Raw genomic sequence first — 21,000 nt, forward strand, 5'->3', positions numbered from 1 at the left:
TGAAAAATAGTGATGCTATTGTACTGCAATTGAAAAAAACAGGAGGACCTGTGAGTTTTGTGGAATACCTGGTCACACAACATCATGTTTAGTAGCTCCTCCATTTCCACTCGCTGTTATGTTTACATGGATCAGTGTGGAAATGCGCGCCCAAACTGTAACTATGGTGCCTGATCGTGGACAAATACCTATTGTATTAAAACTGAGGTGACGAAACCCCCCCACAAAAAGAGAAAATTACCCCTGGACCCCCTGAGAAACTTATCCTGTTTGGATAAGGCTAATGTTAACAAAAAGTTAAAAATTGAAATCTTAATCTTTTTTTTTTTCATTATTTTAAAATGTTCTGCATTGCAGATTATTACTAAAGTCATCCAAACTGTAAAGAAAAACATATTATATTATAATATTATTTAGTATACAAAAAAGTCTTTAAAAAAACAGAATAAACAAGTTATATATTCTAGATTCTTCAAAGCAGTGCCTTTTGCTTAGATGACAGCTTTGCACATCTTGGCTGGAAGTTTCTTAAATACTTTAAGAAATGAAGGTCAGTCAGTCCGAACAATTTAAATACCTTTGAAAAGTGTCTTCAAGTGCAGTCGCAAAGATAATCATAAACATTCTGATGAAACTGGCTCTCATAAGAGCCGCCCCAGGAAAGGAAAACCAAGAGTTACTAGCCTCAGAAACCCTAAATATTTTACAGAGTATTTTGGTTTGTTTAGCACTTTTAAGTTACTACATGATTCCTTATGTGTTCCTTCAGAGTCTGAATCACTTCACTATTCATTTGCAATAAAAGAAGGAAAGAAGTGTGCAGACACTTTGACTGGTACTGTACAGATATTTATCATATCACACACTATTGCAACTGTAAAACATTAATTCTGTGGACAATAGTATTTCATTTGTGTTCTACTGTCTGTTATTAGTGCCCAGGAGTAAATGAAAATGACCACAGAAATACTTTTAAACATTTCAGTTTTTTTTTTTAATAGAAAGCATCTGCGCTTATAGAAACATCAAAACACATTATGCTTTTTCTTTTTACATAAATTACAGAGTTGTATACAGCAATACAGTTGATTGCACTGCTATTATTTTACACTAGATGCTTATTGCTAATTTAAATGAAATCTGTGCTACTGAGAATGGTGTCTGATATTTGAATTCACACCAAAAATTACATTAACCTGCTTACTCTCTTTCATAAATACCCTAACAAATTTAGATCTTGGGGTACAACCTTTTTAAAATTAGAGTAAAACGTGTGCTCTGCTGAAATGTCAGTTTGCTCTCTAGCAAAAGAAAAAGTAAAAATAAAATAAAAAAAGAAACCCTGATGTAAGTAAGACCTGGTTTTACACATTTCTGACACCATCGCCAAGTATGTTTCCTCACCTACTGACTTCTCTTTTGAAATGAAACTTCAAAAGAACGTCCAAATTGTTTCAAAGAGCAGCCAGAGGCAGAACTTTAAGAAGTGAGTCATACGTTCCTATGCTTGAATGTCATTTTTAAATCAGCCTAAATTACAAACGTTTGCTTATTATATTCTCTTTGCCCATTAAGGCAACTTTGTCAGGGACAGGGTCTCATCATTTCAACCACCAGCTATGTATGGTCTCCATATCTCACTTGTAGCAACTGTGATTGAGTGATGAAAGGCTTTTATACTTAGTGCCATAAAAGTAAACAATGGTCGCAATGTTTGAAACGTTGGCTGTGTTCATACAGGAGGTAAATGTGGCCCAGATCTTTTATTTTTGACGTGTGAGAAAGATGTGTTTGTGTGGCAGTGTGAACAGAAGGGAAAAAATAAAATAAAATAAAAAACTCTGAATCTGAAGACAAAGAAGTAATATAAAAGAATATGAGGAGAAAGGAAATATGGACGACAGCTGTGTGAATAAGGGTTTCTTTCATTGGTGGAATAATGAGGTTAAAGCATGATGTCTCTTTCCCAATAATATTAGGATATTAAGGATGCGTCACAACTGCTTAGTGTTTCTAATGAAATGACCAAACATGCTCTCAGGACGTGACTGCAACATAAAAGGAAAATAAAAATCATTTTTAAAAAATAAAAAGGTTTAAAGAAAATACATCTGCTCAAGCAAATAACTCTGGTGATCAGCCAAGCTGTTTACCTGAACCTCTTCTGAACTAGCTCCTCTGATTAAGGCAAGGATGAAAAGGAAATTTCACGTGAAGCTTGTGCACACAAATGTTAGATATCAGTCACATTATAGTGAAAAAATATAGTGAAAACAGCCTAAAATAAACATCAGATTTGCTGAGAAAACTGGATTTGTACCACTTTCACCTGCTGTGTGAACATAGCCATTATCTCTTCCAAGAACTTATTCTTCTTAACGCCCAGCAGTTAAAAGTGAATATGAACATATAATACTGCTTTAGTGCAACACCAGAAACGCTACGCTCTCAACCAAAGCGATGCCATTCACATTACAGATTGTAGATTGAAGTGAGAGAGAGAGAGAGAGAGAGAGAGAGAGTGTCTCCACTCTCACATATTTGGGTCTCTGGCTAAGCGCATCACAGCAGAGGGAGGTCAGCTTGGTCCATTAACTCAGCGCCACGTCCACACCTGGAGGCACCAGCATGTATTTGGGGTCCAGTTTGGGGGTGAAGCCTTTAAAGTGTTTAGATGCCTCCGTCCCAAACACATCAAGTACTTTTCTGTTCATCAGAGCGAACCTGGAGATTTAGGGGGAGAAAAGCAGGCTGAATGTTAGCTATCCATCACATTTAGAGATGCTCTCCCTTCAGCTCTGTTTCAGTGCATTAACTCTGCTGGAATACCACCCACATCCCAACACCCACACACACAGACACACACACTGCCTGCCTGCCTCTGAGACGCATCCACTCTCTCGCTAATAACCACAGCCATGAACTGCGGGTCAAACGTAGTCAATCCATGACCTACCTGCCCTTGGTCAGCCGCAGCAGAAACTTCCAGTAAGATGGCCTCAGATTCTGAACTTCCATCACCGCCTAGAGTGAATACAGTTTGACAGCATTGCTCTGTTACTCACTGAGGACAAAATCAGCCGATATATCACATAATACAAGAGAAAGCATGAACCTTTCTGATCTCAGACTGAATACACTGTATTTCTAAATTGAATTATAAAAAGTGTTTATCCACACAAATGTAATGGAGACATTGTGTCAAAAGTAAGACCTAAAGTGAGACCAGTTAAATATCACTTATTGGTTAAATATGAGCAAAATATCTTTAAAAAAAGGCTCTAGATCCTACATATATTTTCCTAATTCCCACTTTCTAAAGTTAACCAGGCTTCATTTTCTTCATTTGGCTGAAAGTCAAACACCAAGTACCATATTTTAACAGATTTTTATAAATTTTGATGTGGCGCAGCACGCTGTAGCTTAAAGAGCAGCCCTTTCTCCAGAGAATGTGGACATTCTCATCTTCTTAAAAAACTTGAAAATATAAAAATAACAGTTGTTTTGTCTAGCCTCAAATCTGTTAATAGTTTTGGTACCTTAAGGAGCATCTCTCTCTCAGATAAAGTTAATAATATATCGAAAAAGTCTTATTTTTCATGTTTAGCTGTTATAGTAGGATAGAGTTCAGTTTGTTAAGGCTCTAATTGTTCTATTATTTTGCACAAGACTGTTCCTGTATTTTTTATTATTTATTTTACGTGCACACTGCTGCTACCAAAAAAAGCCACTAGATGGCATTACAAACATATCTTAAATTTGACCATTAGTGCCTAATGTGGAGTATTACAGATCACTTGTATCACTTTGCATCACTTATATCAAGCCCACCTTTTGAAATAAGATACTGTAAATTTGATGAATCAAACCAATGACTGACCATAGACTAATCTAAAACTGGCATAGGCCTCTCTGCTGAAAAAAAAAAAAGAAAATCGGGAATCGAATCAAATCGTGACCCTAAAATCGGAACTAAAATCGAATCGAGAATTTAGAGAATCGTGACACCCCTAGTGGACACTGAACATATTAATCACTTAGACCAGTCATATCTCAGCACTAGGTTTGCAGTGGAAATCAGTTCTTGTTATACCAAGATATGAAACTGCATGGTTATCATACTATGAGTGTTTAATTACTGGTAAAAAGGGAGCCGTGAATTTCATCCGTGCATATGCAGCATCTCTCCACATCGCCTACCCCTAACTGGCAACACACACAATCAGAGAGAGAGAAGCGAAGCCGAATTACGCCCTCTACTCTACTAATCTTCCACCTAATCACTCAGTGCAGTGTCACACATATACAGTATCTCACAGCTCAGAAGAGCTTATAGATATATATTTAAGTTCATCTGGCCTTACTGAAGACATTACATATTCTACCACCCTAGGACTGAGTTGAGACTGCATAAATTGTACATAAAATCTATTTTTACTTTGTGCTAAGAATTAGTAGTAGTAATATAGGACATTTACTTTATACTTTAAATATAGGTCTTTTACTTTGAACTGTACAGGTGCTGGTCAACGAATTAGAATAATTTGAAATAGTGCTATCATGAAATTCTTTGAATGCATTTTTTGTGCAGAAAGCAAATCAGGTGTTCACCGCACCTGTCCTACTCGTTAGACTAATCACAGAACTCGTTACCTGGAAAAAAATTTGCTCAGCTGAGCTTTCCAAAAGGCCCATTTAGGCCATTTAACTGTGACACTGTTGTTTTATTGAATTAGAATAATGGAGAAACCGTTTCATTGAATTAGAATAAATGCTCGAATTTTTGTTTTCTGTGAAGAGTGTTCACTGTGCAGTATAAAGTCAGGGTTGAGTAGAATTTCTAAGTTGTAAAATCAATCATGGGTAAGCAGCGCGACCTCTCAACCGGAATAGTGGCTCAAATTCAAGCCCTTCGCCAACAAGGCTTGACCCAAACTAAAATTGCTGAGCAGCTCGGCATCAGCCAGTCTTCCGTCTGCAAAGCTCTCAAGAAAAACTGCAGCAAGCGCACCAACTGTTCCGGCGTCCGAAAAACTTCTGCTCGCGACAACAAGCAGCTGAGAAAGATCTCAGTCAGCAACCGGTTCAAGTCCACTTCCGAGCTCACCGACTTGTGGAACAAGCAGACCGGCGCTGACGTCTCCAGATCAACCACTTACCGTCGTCTGCGCGAACTCGGCTTCAAATCTCGCGTTCCAGCAGTAAAACCGATGCTGAACAAGAAACAAATGGAGAAACGGCTGAAGTGGGCCAAAGAACACGGCGAGTGGACTGCTGAAGACTGGCAGAAAGTGGTCTTCAGTGACGAATCACGCTTCTGCATCTCCTTCGGTGACCAAGGTCCTCGTGTCTGGCGTCGTGGTGGCGAAACCTACAACCACGAGTGCGTGAAAAGATCCGTCAAGTTTCCCCAGAGCGTTATGGTCTGGGGATGCATGTCTGCTCGAGGTGTAGGGAAACTCTGCTTCCTCAAGAAGACTGTCAATGCTGCCGTATATCAAGATGTTCTGGAAACGTTCCTGATTCCGACTGTTGAGGAACAGTTCGGCGAAGAAGACTTCATATTTCAACAGGATCTTGCACTGGCTCATGCTGCAAAGTCGACCAAAGATTGGTTCACTAAAAAACAGCTTGAAGTTTTGGCATGGCCGGCCAACTCGCCTGACCTCAATGTCATTGAAAACCTTTGGGCCATCGTCAAGCGGAAAATTCGCGACAGAAAGCCTACTACGCTGGACCAACTGAAGCAGAACATCGCCACTGCCTGGGAAGCTGTGAGTGCGGAAACTTGCGACAAGCTGGTCAAATCGATGCCGCGGAGACTTCAGGCAGTCATACAAGCCAAAGGGGCAGCCACAAAATACTGAGAAAGTGATGATTGTAATTATAATAAAAATTATTCTAATTCAATGAAACGGTTTCTCCATTATTCTAATTCAATAAAACAACAGTGTCACAGTTAAATGGCCTAAATGGGCCTTTTGGAAAGCTCAGCTGAGCAAATTTTTTTTCCAGGTAACGAGTTCTGTGATTAGTCTAACGAGTAGGACAGGTGCGGTGAACACCTGATTTGCTTTCTGCACAAAAAATGCATTCAAAGAATTTCATGATAGCACTATTTCAAATTATTCTAATTCGTTGACCAGCACCTGTAAACACTTGCTCTACCTCCAGTGCCACCATGCAAAATAACATGCTTTAGTTATATAAACTGATATAGTTCTACAGCAGGGGTGGGCGATATGGCTCTAAAATAATATCACGATATTTCAGGGTATTTTTGCGATAACGATATACTTGGCGATATAGGAAAACTAAAATTATTCATTCATTTCAGGAATATAGTATAATAGTTTAACAGTATAATCATAATGCAAAATAAATAATATAGCATAAAATAATATAATGCAGCAAAAAATATTGCAGAATATTTAGTGCATGCATATAAACTGCAAACTTAAACAATTATACAATAAATACACCTAAAGCTTCACAGTGAATAATAGACTACTTTAAGACGGAACAGCCCTATTATCACCATATGGATTTTAATATCATGATATTTCTGTGTCACGATATATTGTATACGATATAATATTGCCCACCCCTATTCTACAGCATTTAAAACGAAATGTATCATTCTATTTACTCTTATCATTCTTCTGTTAATGCTTTAGGATAATTGTGAAACGCAGTGATACTGTGATATTTACTGAGACGGTAATCTTACCATGAAAATGCCATTCCACTGCAACCCTAGTTAGAACTATCGTCAATTAGACAATCAAACCTTTCTACCTTGTTTTATGTGTGAAGTAATCTTAGAAAAGGCCTCATCAGTAGTCTAGCATCCTGTAGTTGCCAGTTAAGTCATATTAAAAATCATTAAAGAAATTAAACAAATCCTTTTCATACACTGCAGATCAAATTTTAAGAGATTTAAATGTATTTTTATTCAATTTTATTCGATATTAATCATTTATTTTGTTTGCCTAATGTTGATACAAAAGTGCTTCTGATTATGGTTAATTCTGTAAAACAGTCAAGCTGAAAATGAAAATAGCTGAAAATAACTCCTGAAACAGCATGCACTGATATCAAATCTAAAAAATATCTTAAGCATCCAGCGTTGATCAGATATGAGGCAAACCTGACTCACCGCCTGGAAGCAGATAGCAGTAGAGATGGCGTAGATTACTGTGTCAGCTTCAGGGAAGTAGGGGAAGCGTCCTGCCTCAATGCCTTTGAAGTACATGGTCTAACAGGACAAGACATTAAGAGGTTAATTCAACACAGTCTTCACAAGTTATACAGGGGTTTAGAACTAGAATAGCTCAAAGACTTGCTAATTATTACTGAGCTAAGTTAGGAAATTTTTGCTAAATATTCATTAGATTAGGTTATATATAAAGAACTCAGTTACCTCCACCAGCTTAGAGAAGAGGTACATTGAGATGGTGGTGCTCTTATAGAAGAACATGGACATGCCAGCGAGAAAACCTGAAACAACACAAGGCAACAACGACATGCTAATGCATAAATGCTAATTCTCTTGATGGAGATTCCAAAATTAAACAATTTAAATATCGTCGTCCAATGAAAAACAAGTTTCTACACAAACTGTCCCTTACACTGTGCCAACATTTTTAGATGAATGGACCAAAAGAAAACCTCAAACATTATATGAAATAAACTTTTTTTTTTTTTACATGGAATTCCACTGAAAAGGGTAACAATAAAACTATATTTTGCATTGTTCTAAAATGTTTTTAGATTAATGTTATATTGTACTATTGACTATTCTGGACAGGAGGATTATAAATAATGTTTGCTAAAAATATTAATGAAAACAATATATTTTAACTAAAATTATATTTATATGTTTATATTTTACAGTGCTATATAAACACTATTGTATTACCACACTAAAAACACACAAAAAAAATCAGTATTTGGAAATTGTGTATTACTCATTGTTGTTTTAAAGTGAAGTATTCAACTTAAACTTTTCTAATTAATAACTATTTTTTTTTTTTTTTTAGGCACAATTAACCTTCAAAATCAAAAGGTAAATTGTTTAAATACTAGTATAATCTATAGCAGGGGTGTCCAAACTTTTTTTGTTGGGGGCCAGAAGGAGAAATATATTTGAAGTCACGGGCCACAGACTCTGTAATAAAACAAATAATGAAATATACCACTTTAAATAATACATTTTCCTGATTACTTTCATTTACACACCATTTTACTTGACTTACTATCTTTATCTTTGACAGTGTTGTGTAAACTAAGATTTTTCAAATAGATGTTTCATTTCATGATGTCTCTTAATATTAAACTCCTTAATTACGGCAACTTTTAGACTCTTTGCCCCGTTTTTCTGCGCTAGAAATGTGCACTCTCTCCACTTTTAGACTCTTTGGCCCGTTTCTGACACCTAGCGTTTAAACTTTGAATCTCACATTATAAAAAGCTGCTTAACAGCGGGCCAACTTTCATTCTATTTCTAAAATACCTCGCGGGCCGCTCCAAAAAAGGAAACGGGCCGCAAATGGCCCGCGGGCCGTAGTTTGGACGCCCCTGATCTATAGTATTCTAATTGAAATCAATGAAGTTTTAAATATTAATAGGAGCAGGGAGACAGTGAAGTAAAGTATAAACAAGCACAGGTTTACCTGCTATGAGTGCATGGAGCTCATCATCAAGGTTACGAACCCATCTCAAGAAACAACTTGTTCCCTTTAGGAAAAGAAGACAGACAGAAAAACAAAGAGACAGTTACAAAGACCACTTCAAAAAACACAGCATGTTTAAAATGAACAACAGAACTCTCTATGAAGATGAGAGGATGAAAGAAATGAAGAGGACACCCATATACTGAGAACTACAGACACAGTGGTTCAGGCTTTACCTTGTATATACTGACAAAAGAGCCGAGGAATGCTCCTAACTGGAAATTCTCCTTGTTGTAGAGCAGCGATAGGAGGCGAGAGGGTTTGGTGAAGACCTGCCTAAATGTTGATGGAACCTTCAAACAGCACTGGATGAGGTAGCCCACGCTGAACATGCGGATGAAGCCCTTGCAGATGAAGAAGAGAAATTACTTACTGACTAATTAATGTTTACTGTTTTATTTCTAAAATAGCACCGCTGAGGTACATTCATGACTGGAATAGCACAGCTGAGGTACATTCATGACTGGAATAGCACAGCTGAGGTACATTCATGACTGGAATAGCACAGCTGAGATACATTCATGACTGGAATAGCACAGCTGAGATACATTCGTGATTAAAATAGCAGTGCTAAGGTAAATGTATTGTGCATTGCTGGTATGTCTGCTGGGATATTAAAAAGGTGAGGTGTTCAATAAATATTTCTGAATTGTAGTTTTGCAATTGCTCTTTATTAAAAAAGCAAGACACTGCAACTTAAATATTAGTAATGTAAATGTAATGTATCCTCTAAAATCTAATAGAAATTCCTTAAATAGGACATTTTTTATATATTATGTCTAATTACATTTTCCTAGTTTTAAGTAAATTAACCTAATAAAAGTTTAATCCATTGGCAAATATGTTTGCTTGTTTTAAGCATTATGTCTTTACACAAATTAAACTATTGTACTTAAAACAAGTACATTTAGAAGAAAAAAATAAGTTAGTAATTATTATTATATTACTTTAACAATCTTACAGTTAGAAGTATTAGATAGTATCTAATATCTAAATTTCATCGGAAATATCATGTTCAGTATTCGGACACTCACCAAATGTTCCATTTTGTTCAGTTTGTGACAGTTTAATTTTCACTTTGGTGCAATCAAAAAAACAGGATACTAAACACTGCTGGAATCAAATGAACCTTTATACGTGTGAATATAATAATATAATATTTAGGTGATTACAATATGAGAGACACTCCTGTGGCACAACATCTGTAATCATTTGAATATCTGCCAGTTATCATTACAGGCCTAGATACATCCTCTCCCCTTATACTTAGGTTTAAACATTCTTACATCTGGGATGGTTAACATAAAAAATAAAACATAAAGACTTGTGTTTTAAAAAAGTTTTAAGAACGTCTAATAAACAACATTCAAGTAAAACACTGCCATTCATTCACAATGTCTGACCAAAATGTAATTATTTATGATTCTGCTTAATTTCAGAACAAACCCTTCCTTAATTTTCTTTTTCACAAAAAAACTTTTAACACAGAAACAAATGAAAGGCAGACAGTTTGGAAATACAGTAGAAGCAAATTGGAAAACACACTTACCTTAACACAGTAGGAGATGCAGTTGTCTTGGTAGTGTTTGCAGCATCTGTGTCTGGGTCCATGTTTGCATCTAAAGAGAGACAAAATAAAGTTTATATTAGTCTTTATACCTTATCTTTCCTAGAAAAACACAACTAATCAACCCTGATCACACATTTACAGAGGAATTATCTGAATAACAACAATGAGACTCAGTCTGAAGAGCTAGAACACAATTAATGCAACCTTATAAGAACTTAAAAAAGAAGGGGAAAGGATGAGGCAGAAGGGAAAATGGATGAATTTATGGATGTCCTTTTTACAGTAAGACTAAATGCATGCATTCTTAATAGTACGCCCAGCTGTCAGAAAATGGGGATCATTTATTGCCTTGTGATCACTAGTAAAAGTGATGTCCAGAGTCAGACTTTGCAGGCATGTTCCCGGCATACTCACAGAGTGTCTAGCAGCCTGCGGGTCAAGGCAGCAATGCCCCTCCCTCGAGATGAAGCCTGTTCCTCCTCTGGCTGATGACCGGGTAGCACTGCTGCCCTCTCTGAGCGAGAAGCACTGGCGAACTCAGCCTGGCAGGAATGTGTGGGGATCTCCTCCTTTCCTACAATAAACCTGCCCATGCCAAACACATAAACCTATTAAGCAAACCAACTATCAAGCAGAGAGAAAAACACCAGATCATACAGACACACAATTAACAGACACTTACTTTAGTGCTGAAAAAGCAAAGCCCTTAAGTCCATCTTTACATCTGAAAAAGAAATGAATAACCAATATTAGAAGTAGAGTACAACATTTTATAAAACACTCGTTGTCAAAAAATTGCTGCACCCAGAAGATTTAACTGACAGGAAGGAAACTTGGACATGGAGTGTCTCAGTATGGCAGCAGACCATCTTCAATAATGAATCCCAATTCAGTTGCAGTGAAGACGACCAACCAAATTGTGTGAAGGCAACATGTTCAGTGCCAAGATTGTGGTTGTCCTACAGCACAGTTTCAGAAGGCTTTGAGGCATGTTTTTTTTATTACAGGCATTTTTTACAGCCCAGCGTTATGTTAATGAGGTCCTGCAACCAATGGCCCTACTATTCCTGAACACACACACACACACACACACACACACACACACACACACTACACCAGGGGTGTCCAAACTACGGCCCACGGGCCATTTGCAGCCCGTTTCCTTTTTTGGAGCAGCTCGCGAGGTATTTTAGAAATAGAATGAAAGTTGGCCCGCTGTTAAGCAGGTTTTTATAATATGAGATTTAAAGTTTGAACGCTAGGTGTCAGAAACGGGTCAAAGAGTCTAAAAGCGGAGTGGGTGCTCATTTGTAGCGCAGAAAAATGGGCCAAAGAGTCTAAAATGGAGAGAGTGCACAGTAGGGTTGCAGCGGTAACCGGTTTCACGGTATACCGTGGTATTAAAATGCACGGTTATCATACCGTGTGTGTTTGCTTATTACCGGTAAAAGGCAAGCCAGCGGAGAAAGTCACCCGCGCATGCGCAACTCTGCTCCGCTTCAGCTACTCAGCACACAGTGGTGAGAACGGCAGAAAGTGCATCAGACTAGAGCTTAGATTCTCTGCCCGAACCAGACCTGACCCGAGGACCGACCCGAAATCGGGTCCGTTCGGGCCGAGATTTCCCACCACATTCCTCGGGCCGGGTCGGGTTGGGCTCCAGAAAATAGTCTGAGATGTAGGCATCTGTTTTTTAATTATATATTTTATTTTTAAATAAAGCTCTGGTGTGATAGTCACAATGTTAATGCTAAGTAACCAATTATTATTGTTAATGAAAACGAACCAAATAACGAAAACTGAAAGTGAAACTTAACTAACTTATTTATAAGCTCTGTTTTCACTCCCGCAGTTCTACAGCGGGAGGTGTTGTGCCGATTCTGTCCGCGAAGCGGGAGTCGGATTGAGCAGGGAGTCGGATTCGGCATAACAGCGGCAGCGCGGCTGCACCTCGCGGTCCGCGGTGTTAGTTGTAAGCGCTCGCGCTAGCCGCAAAACACGACAGAAAACACTGAGAAACTGCAGAATTATGAATTGGACTAAAATGAGCACGAGGAGATAAAAGAGAACCTTTACCTGTGAGTAGCTCACATCAGAACACGCAAATCTCTCTCTCTCTCTGTGTCTCTCTCTCTCGCACGTGAACTTCTCCGCACTGTGTTTAGCTGTTCTTAAAAATCATTTTTATTAAATAATAGTTCTATGCTTCTATGTTAGTGTTAATTAACATAATTCTGATCATATTTCGCTCATTCAAACAGCCTGAAAACAGACTTGTAATCTTGTAATCAACAAGCTTGTAATCAATGTGGCCGTAGTCACAGCTAAAGGAGGAAATACATCAAACCTGTTCTCCCATCTCCGAGAACACCACCCCGCTGTGCAGCGCAAAGTATGTGTTCAGTTTATAATTTTACCTAAATAACCTAAATAAAACTTCTTTGTAGTCGTGCACAACCCATGCGGTAAGCGCCCGCAAAAGCGCTGAGTTATCCGAAATTTGGGCACGCAGGTACAGGCGTGAAGTGCGTGCTACGATGGATTCACGTGTCCGTGTAAAGGTCCTGGCCGGACTGGATGTGAAAGACCATTCATTTACATGCGTTAATTTTCTAATTCTGACGTGCCTGTTTTTCATATGTTGAAGGTTTTAAGGTGTGAAAGCCTTAAAATAGAAATCTCTATTGTGAGAAATAAATCCCCTCTTTCTGCAGTATCTGGTTATATACCAACTTTTTTTTATATATATATATACACTCTTAATGCCCTTAGGAGTAGTGGAAAAACATGGTTTCCTTCACCTGATGGTGTAGTTTCTACAATAAATAGTTAATTGAACAAAAAAACTTTGTTGTAATTTCTTTAAGGGTCAGTTTAATAATATATGTAACAAACTGTGATACCGTGATAACCGTGATACCGCGGTATTTTCCGAGACGGTTATCATACCGTGAAAATCTCATACCGTTGCAACCCTAGTGCACAGTTATAGCGCAGAAAAACGGGCCAAAGAGTCTAAAATGGAGAGAGTGCGCAGTAAGAGCGCAGGAAAATGGGGCCCGTGACACAACACTGTCAAAGATAAGGATAGTAGGTCAAGTAAAATGGTGTGTAAATGAAAGTAATCAGGAAAATGTATTATTTAAAGTGGCACTACACACTGCTACTACAACAGGACAATGCTCGTCCACATACTGCTGCCATTTCAAGAGCTTGTCTTGAAGACACAGATACTGTGCTATGGCCAAGTGCATCACCAGACCTGATTCAATTGCTGATTAAAAACGTGTGGGATGCTATTGAGTGTGTAATCAAAAGTCCACTCAAGTGCAAAATCTGTGGAAACTGTTTAAGAACTTTCATGCTGCATGGGATGCATTATCAGAGAACACTATTAGGAAGCTTTGGTATGTTGTGTTACATACTCATTTTTTGTGTGGAGCTCAATAAATATGACCAATGGACACTCTTTTTCTGGGTGTAATTACTTTTGCAACCTTTTCTTTGACAATGTGTGCAAATCAAGTTACACAATATTTCACTTACAATTATTTGAATCCATAAAATTTAAATACTTGTTTAAAAGGGAAAAAAAACACAGTTTACACATATAATGAACATCCCACTAACCTGAAGAAAAACATGTAAAGTGATGCAGTCAGGCAGAAGAGTAGAACCTGAAAGACAAGAGGCTCAGTGAGACAGATTAAATAACAAAAACACTGTTTATGAGTTCAGCTGTTACTGTCATGTAATAGCCTAAAGATGAATATCCATGCTGGCATTGCTTGCCATGTTTGTAGCATTCACTTTGTTATGAGATGGCATGTAATCTGGTCATATTAGAATATTAAAACCACGTCCTAATTTCTACACTCACTGTCAGGACTCCACAGATCAGTTATTATTTGGGTGGTGGGTCATTTTCAGCACTGCAGTGACACTAAAATGCTTGTGTGTTAGTTTGTGTTGTCCTGGTACAAGTGGATTTTTTTAATTGGGTGTTTTTTTTAATTGACCCTTTTAATTGGGGTGTTGAGGTGGGATAAACCCTTTTAAACAGCACTGTTAAACTGAAAGATCCATTAAAATATTAAAAAGTGACTGTACCTCTCCATGTTTTAGAGGATTAACATAGCCTCGCGAGACAGCCATCCGGAATATTGTCTCAGTGGCCTGAAAGAGAGAAAGCACATCTATGATTGAGACAAGCTTAAAAACAAAGTTGAAACACTTCCCTCGCAAATGTTAATGGCTGGTTGCAGTGAGTGTATATTACAGGGAACTCATGAAGGTAAAGTGACACTTTGTAAGTTTTACAGACCTTTCTGTAAAACTTACTACTTTTGCTCAGGTAAGCAGCAAAAGCTGCTGTGGCCAGGAAAAAGAATGTTTTAAGAATAAATATATCTGGCTATAAAAAGCACAACTGCTTTAACTGTTACTTTTAAGCAAGCTGAAATATATCTAGTAAAACAAGTATACTTTATGTAAATGTCAGCTGTGCAAGCTCTTGCTTTGTGACACTATTTAAACTGGACCACAGTGTGCAGAATGATACTACTTTCTGTGGAGAGGAAAGTCTGGTTTTGTTTTGTTTTTATAAACTGAAGATATACTAATTTCTAGAATAAATCAAATCAATCTGTTAGCCTAGCATCTCTCTAAAGGAGCTAATTTCACATAGCAAGCATGCCTAGACAGGCTGATTGCCCCCCAAAAGGTATTCCTTAATGGTCTTACCAGATTTGCCATATATATTGTTAGAAGTCCTCTCCTGAACAAAGACAGACACATAAAATCTCATCAAATATTACTTTATTTAAAAAATCTAATACATAGCCAACTGTAAAGTTCTCTACACAGTAAAAGTACAGTTAGATTTAATTTAAAGAGTCAATCAGATCTAACAGCGATGGGAATAAATGTCCGCATTTATACAGTGATTGCTTTTACTTTTTTTTTTTAAGAACATGTAATGGTTTACTATATAGGGGCTAGTGTTGGGCGTTATACGGGTTTATAAGGTATACCGGAGGGGAAATTAGAACCAGTATGCATTTTTCACATACCGCCACACCGCTAAAGGCAGAGCACTGTGTAGAACAGCACTGCCAAAGAAGCAGACTAGCAGAGCTCGCTAGCTAACCCTAGCAAGATAGCATAAGCTAATACACTGTAGCGAGGGCAGTTTAGTTCTGTGGAGTCAAACGCTGTCCTGTCTGGAGAAACATGAGAACAGAACTCCTGGAGCTTCTGCTGCTGCTGCTGCTCCTTGCAATATGAGTAACTATAGCCCTTATAAATATAATAATATTGTAGCTTGAAGGATAATATTAATGCACACTGAACTGAATGTATTTTGTATTCCAAATTAAATAAACAGCTTCTTAAATACAATAATGCCTCTAATGGCTTCAATAATAATATATTGTAAATTGATATTAAACTTGTGTTTTACTTGTGCAATATATATTTTGAGAAATATCTCAATACTTACATTATGAGTATTTTAGGTGCATTTATAGTGTTTCTGGAACTATTTAAAATATTTGTAAAGGTAAGCATCTCTCATTTTAAGGTCTATTGTTTACATTATATTTTTTCTGCTAATGAAGTCTGATTATTTCATATATTGTGTAATTTTGTGGAACAATGTAAACACAATAGTAATCAAAGTCTTAATTGAAAGTGTTAATGTTTGATATTATATGTACTCCTAACAGTACAGTAAGTCACAGTCCTGTATTTAAACCTAGTCATGCAAAAAAACTATAAATAATAATAATAATAATAATAATAATAATAATAATAATAATAATAATAATAATAATAATAATAATAATAATAAATACCGTCAGAATCTTGCAAAATTCAGTGATATGCATTTTTGGTCATACCCTCCAGCATTAATAGGGTCTAAAACTAACCTGCTTTTGCGCTCTATGAGAATAGCAATGTATGAAGCGGGCAGTGCAGCTCCAAAGCCTGCAGACCAGGAGTTGAAACCACCCAAAAGCTTCCTGCAAGAGAGAAGGAAGAAGACAACAAAATGAGGAGGAAGTGAACCTGATGATTCAATGCAAAGATCTTTATAAAGCTTGACACACAATTTTGTCTGTACTGAAACAACTAAAATGAGGGGAGTTGCTGCTCACTCAGCTCACACAAAAAAATGATTAAGCTATGAAGCAGAGATGGGACCGCATCGATCCAGATTTAAGTTTGCAGTTTGTGCTGGACCATAAATCTGCCATACAGGTGCAGATTCCAGTTCCACATCTTACACCTGCAGCAGCTTCAGCCTCAGAGTGAGCAAAGGACAATTGCTTTTGGCATCTTTAAAAACACTGCTGGAGCAGTATTAGCATTAGCCGCTTACCATGCTAAGAGCTAGCTCTTTTGCTGTTCAGAGACAAGTATTATCGGCCTGTAGCCTGCTGCAAACCCCAGATGGCACTGCTGGAGCAGCATTAGCATTAGGCGCTAACCACACTAAGAGCTAGCTAGCTCTTTCGCTGGTCAGATGCAAGTATATCAGACTGTAGCCTGCGCTACCTTGAAAAAAAGCTACATTGGACAAACCAGCGCCTTATAGCGTGAACATTATGGTACACAAATAACATAATAGGCACTGTTCTGTCAGTTTCAGGCACGGTACCAATAATATTAGTTACTATATAAAAAATACTGTAAAACAGAACAAAACATTTGTATGAAATAGCATTTGATTATATCCATAATTAGATAAATATTGGATACTTGTCTGGGGTCTCCCAGAGATTAAGCCTAGTATTAGACAACATATTTTAAATAGAGATTTTACATAAAAAAAGAAAACTATTTAGTCTATGACCAGGCTTACTCTAGGTCTTGGTAACTGACCATATATTCACAAAAATCCATAAAAGGTCCCCCAGCTGATGTTATAGTTCCACCCAGCTACACACTATGCACCTCAGCACTCAGTGACAAGGCCATGTAACATTATATATGTGGTCTGGCACTTCAGAGCTGAGTGGATCTGCTTCCTAAATGCTTTCACTTTCTTAATAATAATTGTAATAACAAAAGCACCCACTACACTGTAAATAAAAACCCCAGATGACCCACAACTTCCATATCAGTGCATGTGGACAGATTATTCTGTGTCCATTACATCAGTGAATTAAAAAGCAAAGTGCTTGAATATACTAAAACACTTTCTACAATTTCCTCAGATTTAAGCCACCATAAACCCAATCATAAAGTTCAATCTTGCGTCAGTCTTTAGGATTGAGTATACTATCCCCGGACTTTAACCAGCTGATAAGAGTGCTGTTACAAAAGGTTGGCCATCCAACTGTCTTTCATGTCTGTTTGCAGAAACGTCATACGTGCAGAGTGTGACAAGAACTGCTCTTACCTAAGTATGCAGAAAAAGGCAATGTACAGGCCTCCATTTGCAGTCAGAAAGGATGTAGACTGCAGGATCTCAGGGATTAGCCTCTTCTTGTAGTAGTCTTTTTTCCTTCTTCTTAGGATGGCAGCAATCTGGGAAGAAGTTCATGAGCTTGTGTTACTTTATTTTCACATTTATGAATGGTTTTAGGCATGTTTTTTTACCTTGCTTGTTCCTACTGGAACAGAAAACGACCCGGAAACATTAGAACAGCTGATTGTGGCGTATTTATATGAACATCTCTTGTTGCAGTTGCATTTATGCAATCCTATCTATGCAGTGTGTCTTGTTTGTAACAAGGTATTTGGTGTTTTGTATATTTGTATCTAGATATCAGATACAGCACTGGCCCTCGTTTCTTACAGCGTCTGAGATCAAGAGTTTTTAGAGTAAAGGGCATTTTTGGTGCCAAGTGGTGCTCAACTTTTATGTCTTTATGTTTGTGGTAGACTGACGGTCTAAAAAACAAGATATAAAACTACACAACAATATATTTTAAATATGTTTGTTGTCTTACTGGGTGAAAGGTAACTATCTGCCCAGTCAAATCAAAATGCCCTTTGGCCTGCAGGGCTAACTTTGGGTTGCCCTTCTGTAGCCAATATAGGGATATACAGTATATGATCATAACTCTAATATGTCAATCTAATGCAAACATATTAGATTTCAGGGTTTTTCGTACACATTTTTAATTCTATTGACATGACCAACGTTAATAGAATGAATAATCGTACTAATATTCAGCAACCCAGGTTGCAGGACAAAGTTGTCCCTGGAATTTTGATTATACTCTACAGATGGCCATAAACAGTGCCATGAGAAATTATTTCCCCCCTACAGATTTATTTTATTTTTGCTTTTTTTGTCAAACTATTTTAATATCAGAATATTAAACTTTAATATCAGACATGGATAACCTGAGTAAAACCAAAAAGCAGTTTTTAAAAAAGGGTTTAATTTATTAAGGGAAAAAAGCAATCCAAACCAAACTGGCCCTATGTTAAAAAAAATAAAAATAAAGAAAGGTTTTGAAGTGGCCTAGACAAAGTCAGATAGAAATGCTGTGGCATGATTTTAAACAGGCTGTTGATGCAAAAAAAAAAAAAAAACTCTCTATTGTGGCTGAATTAAATGAAATTCTGCAAAGAAGAAGAGTGGTCCAAAATTCGCATTGCCATTTATTGGTAAAGCTTGATTGCAGTTGTTGCTGCCAAGAATGGCACAACCAAGTTTATTAGGTTCAGGGGCAAACCCTTTGGATATACTTTTTTTTCCTTAATAAATTAAACTATCATTTTTAGACTGTTTATATTGACTAAGGTTATCTTTGTCTGATATTAAGTGTGTTTCGTAATCTGAAAATATGTAAGTAAAAAAAAAAAAGCAAAAATCTGTAGAGGGTACTTTTTCACAGCACTGTACATTACATGCATGACATAAATGTGATTCAATTACAGCTAAAGTATAATTTGTTTTTCTAACAAGCTCCAAGACTGATGTAGATTAGCACTTAAATGAACGGTTAAGGTGGTAGTCAGCACATGTACTGTAGCCTAGAGGAGCTGTCCTACAGTAATATGGAGTCCATATGGAGCAGTGCCCGCCCCTCACCACAAAAGAAGCCTGCAAGCTACAAACATCAGGTTACCATCACGTCATTGTGCAGGACCAATGGACAAGCAGACAGAGCCTAATTAGACAGATAGCTCATTAACCGTTAGTGCACTTCTTTCCTAATCCTCCGACAGTATTATCTAGTTAGCAGACTGAGAAACAGCCTGACTTTAACACGGTTCAAAGATCTCAAGAACATTTCTTCAGGTCGTGCTCAACGCATGCATGCTAGTTTATTAAAAAATGCACAATGCAATAATATAACACGGGACCCGGTAAAAAGAAAAAAGTAAACAGTGTGTAAATTAGCTAATTAATAAATGTTAAGAGCTTCCTTTATCAATGTTTCATTATGTTCTCACGAGATTAATGAAAGAACTTCCGTTTTACACTGTCTAGCCAACTAACGTTAGCTAGATAACTAGTTAGCGTTACATTGCTATCTTGTGTAAATAACCATCGAAACTGTGAAGTTATAACTACTATGCTATAAACACAAATTTAGGCAACATAGCGTTAAGACAGCTTGCTACTTAGTTAATAAAGCCAAGGACACTGCTTTATAAGGACAAATAGTTAGGTCACAAATTGCAGTTTGGCTGGATAATAGCGACCTTTATTCACTTAATAAAGTTAGCTTACCTAATTAGCTAGCCAACCTTGAGAACTAGCTTAGTTAGCTAGGTTAGCTAGCTAGCTAACTGTTATTTGTTGTGGTGGTAGATAGATAGCTAAGATAGTTATATAGAGCTAACCGTTTACTGAATTAGACAACAGATAACAGTAACCTAGCTAACTACAAGCGTCAGACCATTATTAGAACTAGAGTTGGGCAATCTAGGCCCAGAAACTACAAATCCACCCCAGGATTTTGTTCCAACTGCCGTAGCGGCTCTGCTTGCAGCACAACGCAGGCTTTTGAAGCTCAGGCATTGGGAACAAAGTCCCGGGGTGGATTTTTTTTACCTTCTGCAGCTGGATTGCCCGAAGCTAGTCATTACACTAAAGACAAGCTAAATCGGTTCGGACGGGTTGGAATAATGAAGGAAAAGTGCAAAGACGTCAGTTTTTCTTTATTAAAGAGCTGCTTATTACAGGTATGACTCTGTTATATCGATGCTGAAGTTGTTAGCTAGTTAATTAACGTTAGTTAGGCTAGGCTAACCTAAAGCTAGCTGTGTAGCGGCTCCACAGACTGAACCCCAGCCCCTCTGCCTGTCTCACTGTGTCCTCCTCTATATAAATACAGTAAAACCCTGCAGAAAAAAAACACTCACAAGATACAGCGGCGCGTAGATCTTGAACGAGACCTCCAGGGCGCCGGCTGTCACCTGCAGTGTTGAGAGAGGACATGATGTACTCCAAGTGTGGCCAATCTCATAGCAGCTGTGCGGTATGGACTTGCTGAGAGCGGCCATGTTTACTGAAGACTTGGGACTCCACACTCGCGAATCCACGAACCGACCTAATGAATCGGATCTTTCCTGGGATTCAATTCAGCTGATTCAAAAGGTTGAGTCAACTGAATCATGTGCAACATGTGGTTTGTTTATTATGATTTTAACAATAGCTAATCGAATTAATTTGATTAATCGAATTACTGTTTTAATGCGATATTCCAAATGGGATAATCAGGATTG

General features: G+C 37.6%; 1 protein-coding gene across 1 annotated transcript; it reads right to left on the bottom strand.

The window, feature by feature from the left end:
- Positions 1–979: 979 nt before the first annotated feature.
- Positions 980–20,802, bottom strand: tmem135 (transmembrane protein 135). The gene is made up of 15 exons (XM_049468950.1): positions 20,638–20,802; positions 17,711–17,838; positions 16,236–16,328; positions 15,049–15,082; positions 14,416–14,481; positions 13,936–13,982; positions 10,988–11,029; positions 10,720–10,890; positions 10,285–10,354; positions 8,912–9,079; positions 8,676–8,739; positions 7,424–7,500; positions 7,160–7,258; positions 2,957–3,024; positions 980–2,724 (listed from the first exon to the last, which is right to left on the bottom strand). The coding sequence occupies exons 1-15, from the start codon at positions 20,776–20,778 to the stop codon at positions 2,592–2,594; spliced, it is 1,401 nt and encodes a 466-aa protein (XP_049324907.1). The 5' UTR covers positions 20,779–20,802; the 3' UTR covers positions 980–2,591.
- Between the last annotated feature and the right edge of the window lie 198 nt (positions 20,803–21,000).

The sequence above is a fragment of the Astyanax mexicanus genome, chromosome 20, assembly GCF_023375975.1.
Source record: "Astyanax mexicanus isolate ESR-SI-001 chromosome 20, AstMex3_surface, whole genome shotgun sequence".
NCBI lineage: Eukaryota > Metazoa > Chordata > Actinopteri > Characiformes > Acestrorhamphidae > Astyanax > Astyanax mexicanus.

Bases quoted from the DNA above. Each gene is read 5' to 3' on its own strand.
- tmem135 (XM_049468950.1), bottom strand. From the start codon at position 20,778: ATGGCCGCTCTCAGCAAGTCCATACCGCACAGCTGCTATGAGATTGGC. The intron at 10,355-10,719 runs GTGAGTATGCCG...GTCTCTCTTTAG, and splicing joins CGCAGGCTGCTAGACACTCT to ATGCAAACATGGACCCAGAC. The intron at 3,025-7,159 runs GTGAGTCAGGTT...TATTCACTCTAG, and splicing joins CTGCTATCTGCTTCCAGGCG to GCGGTGATGGAAGTTCAGAA.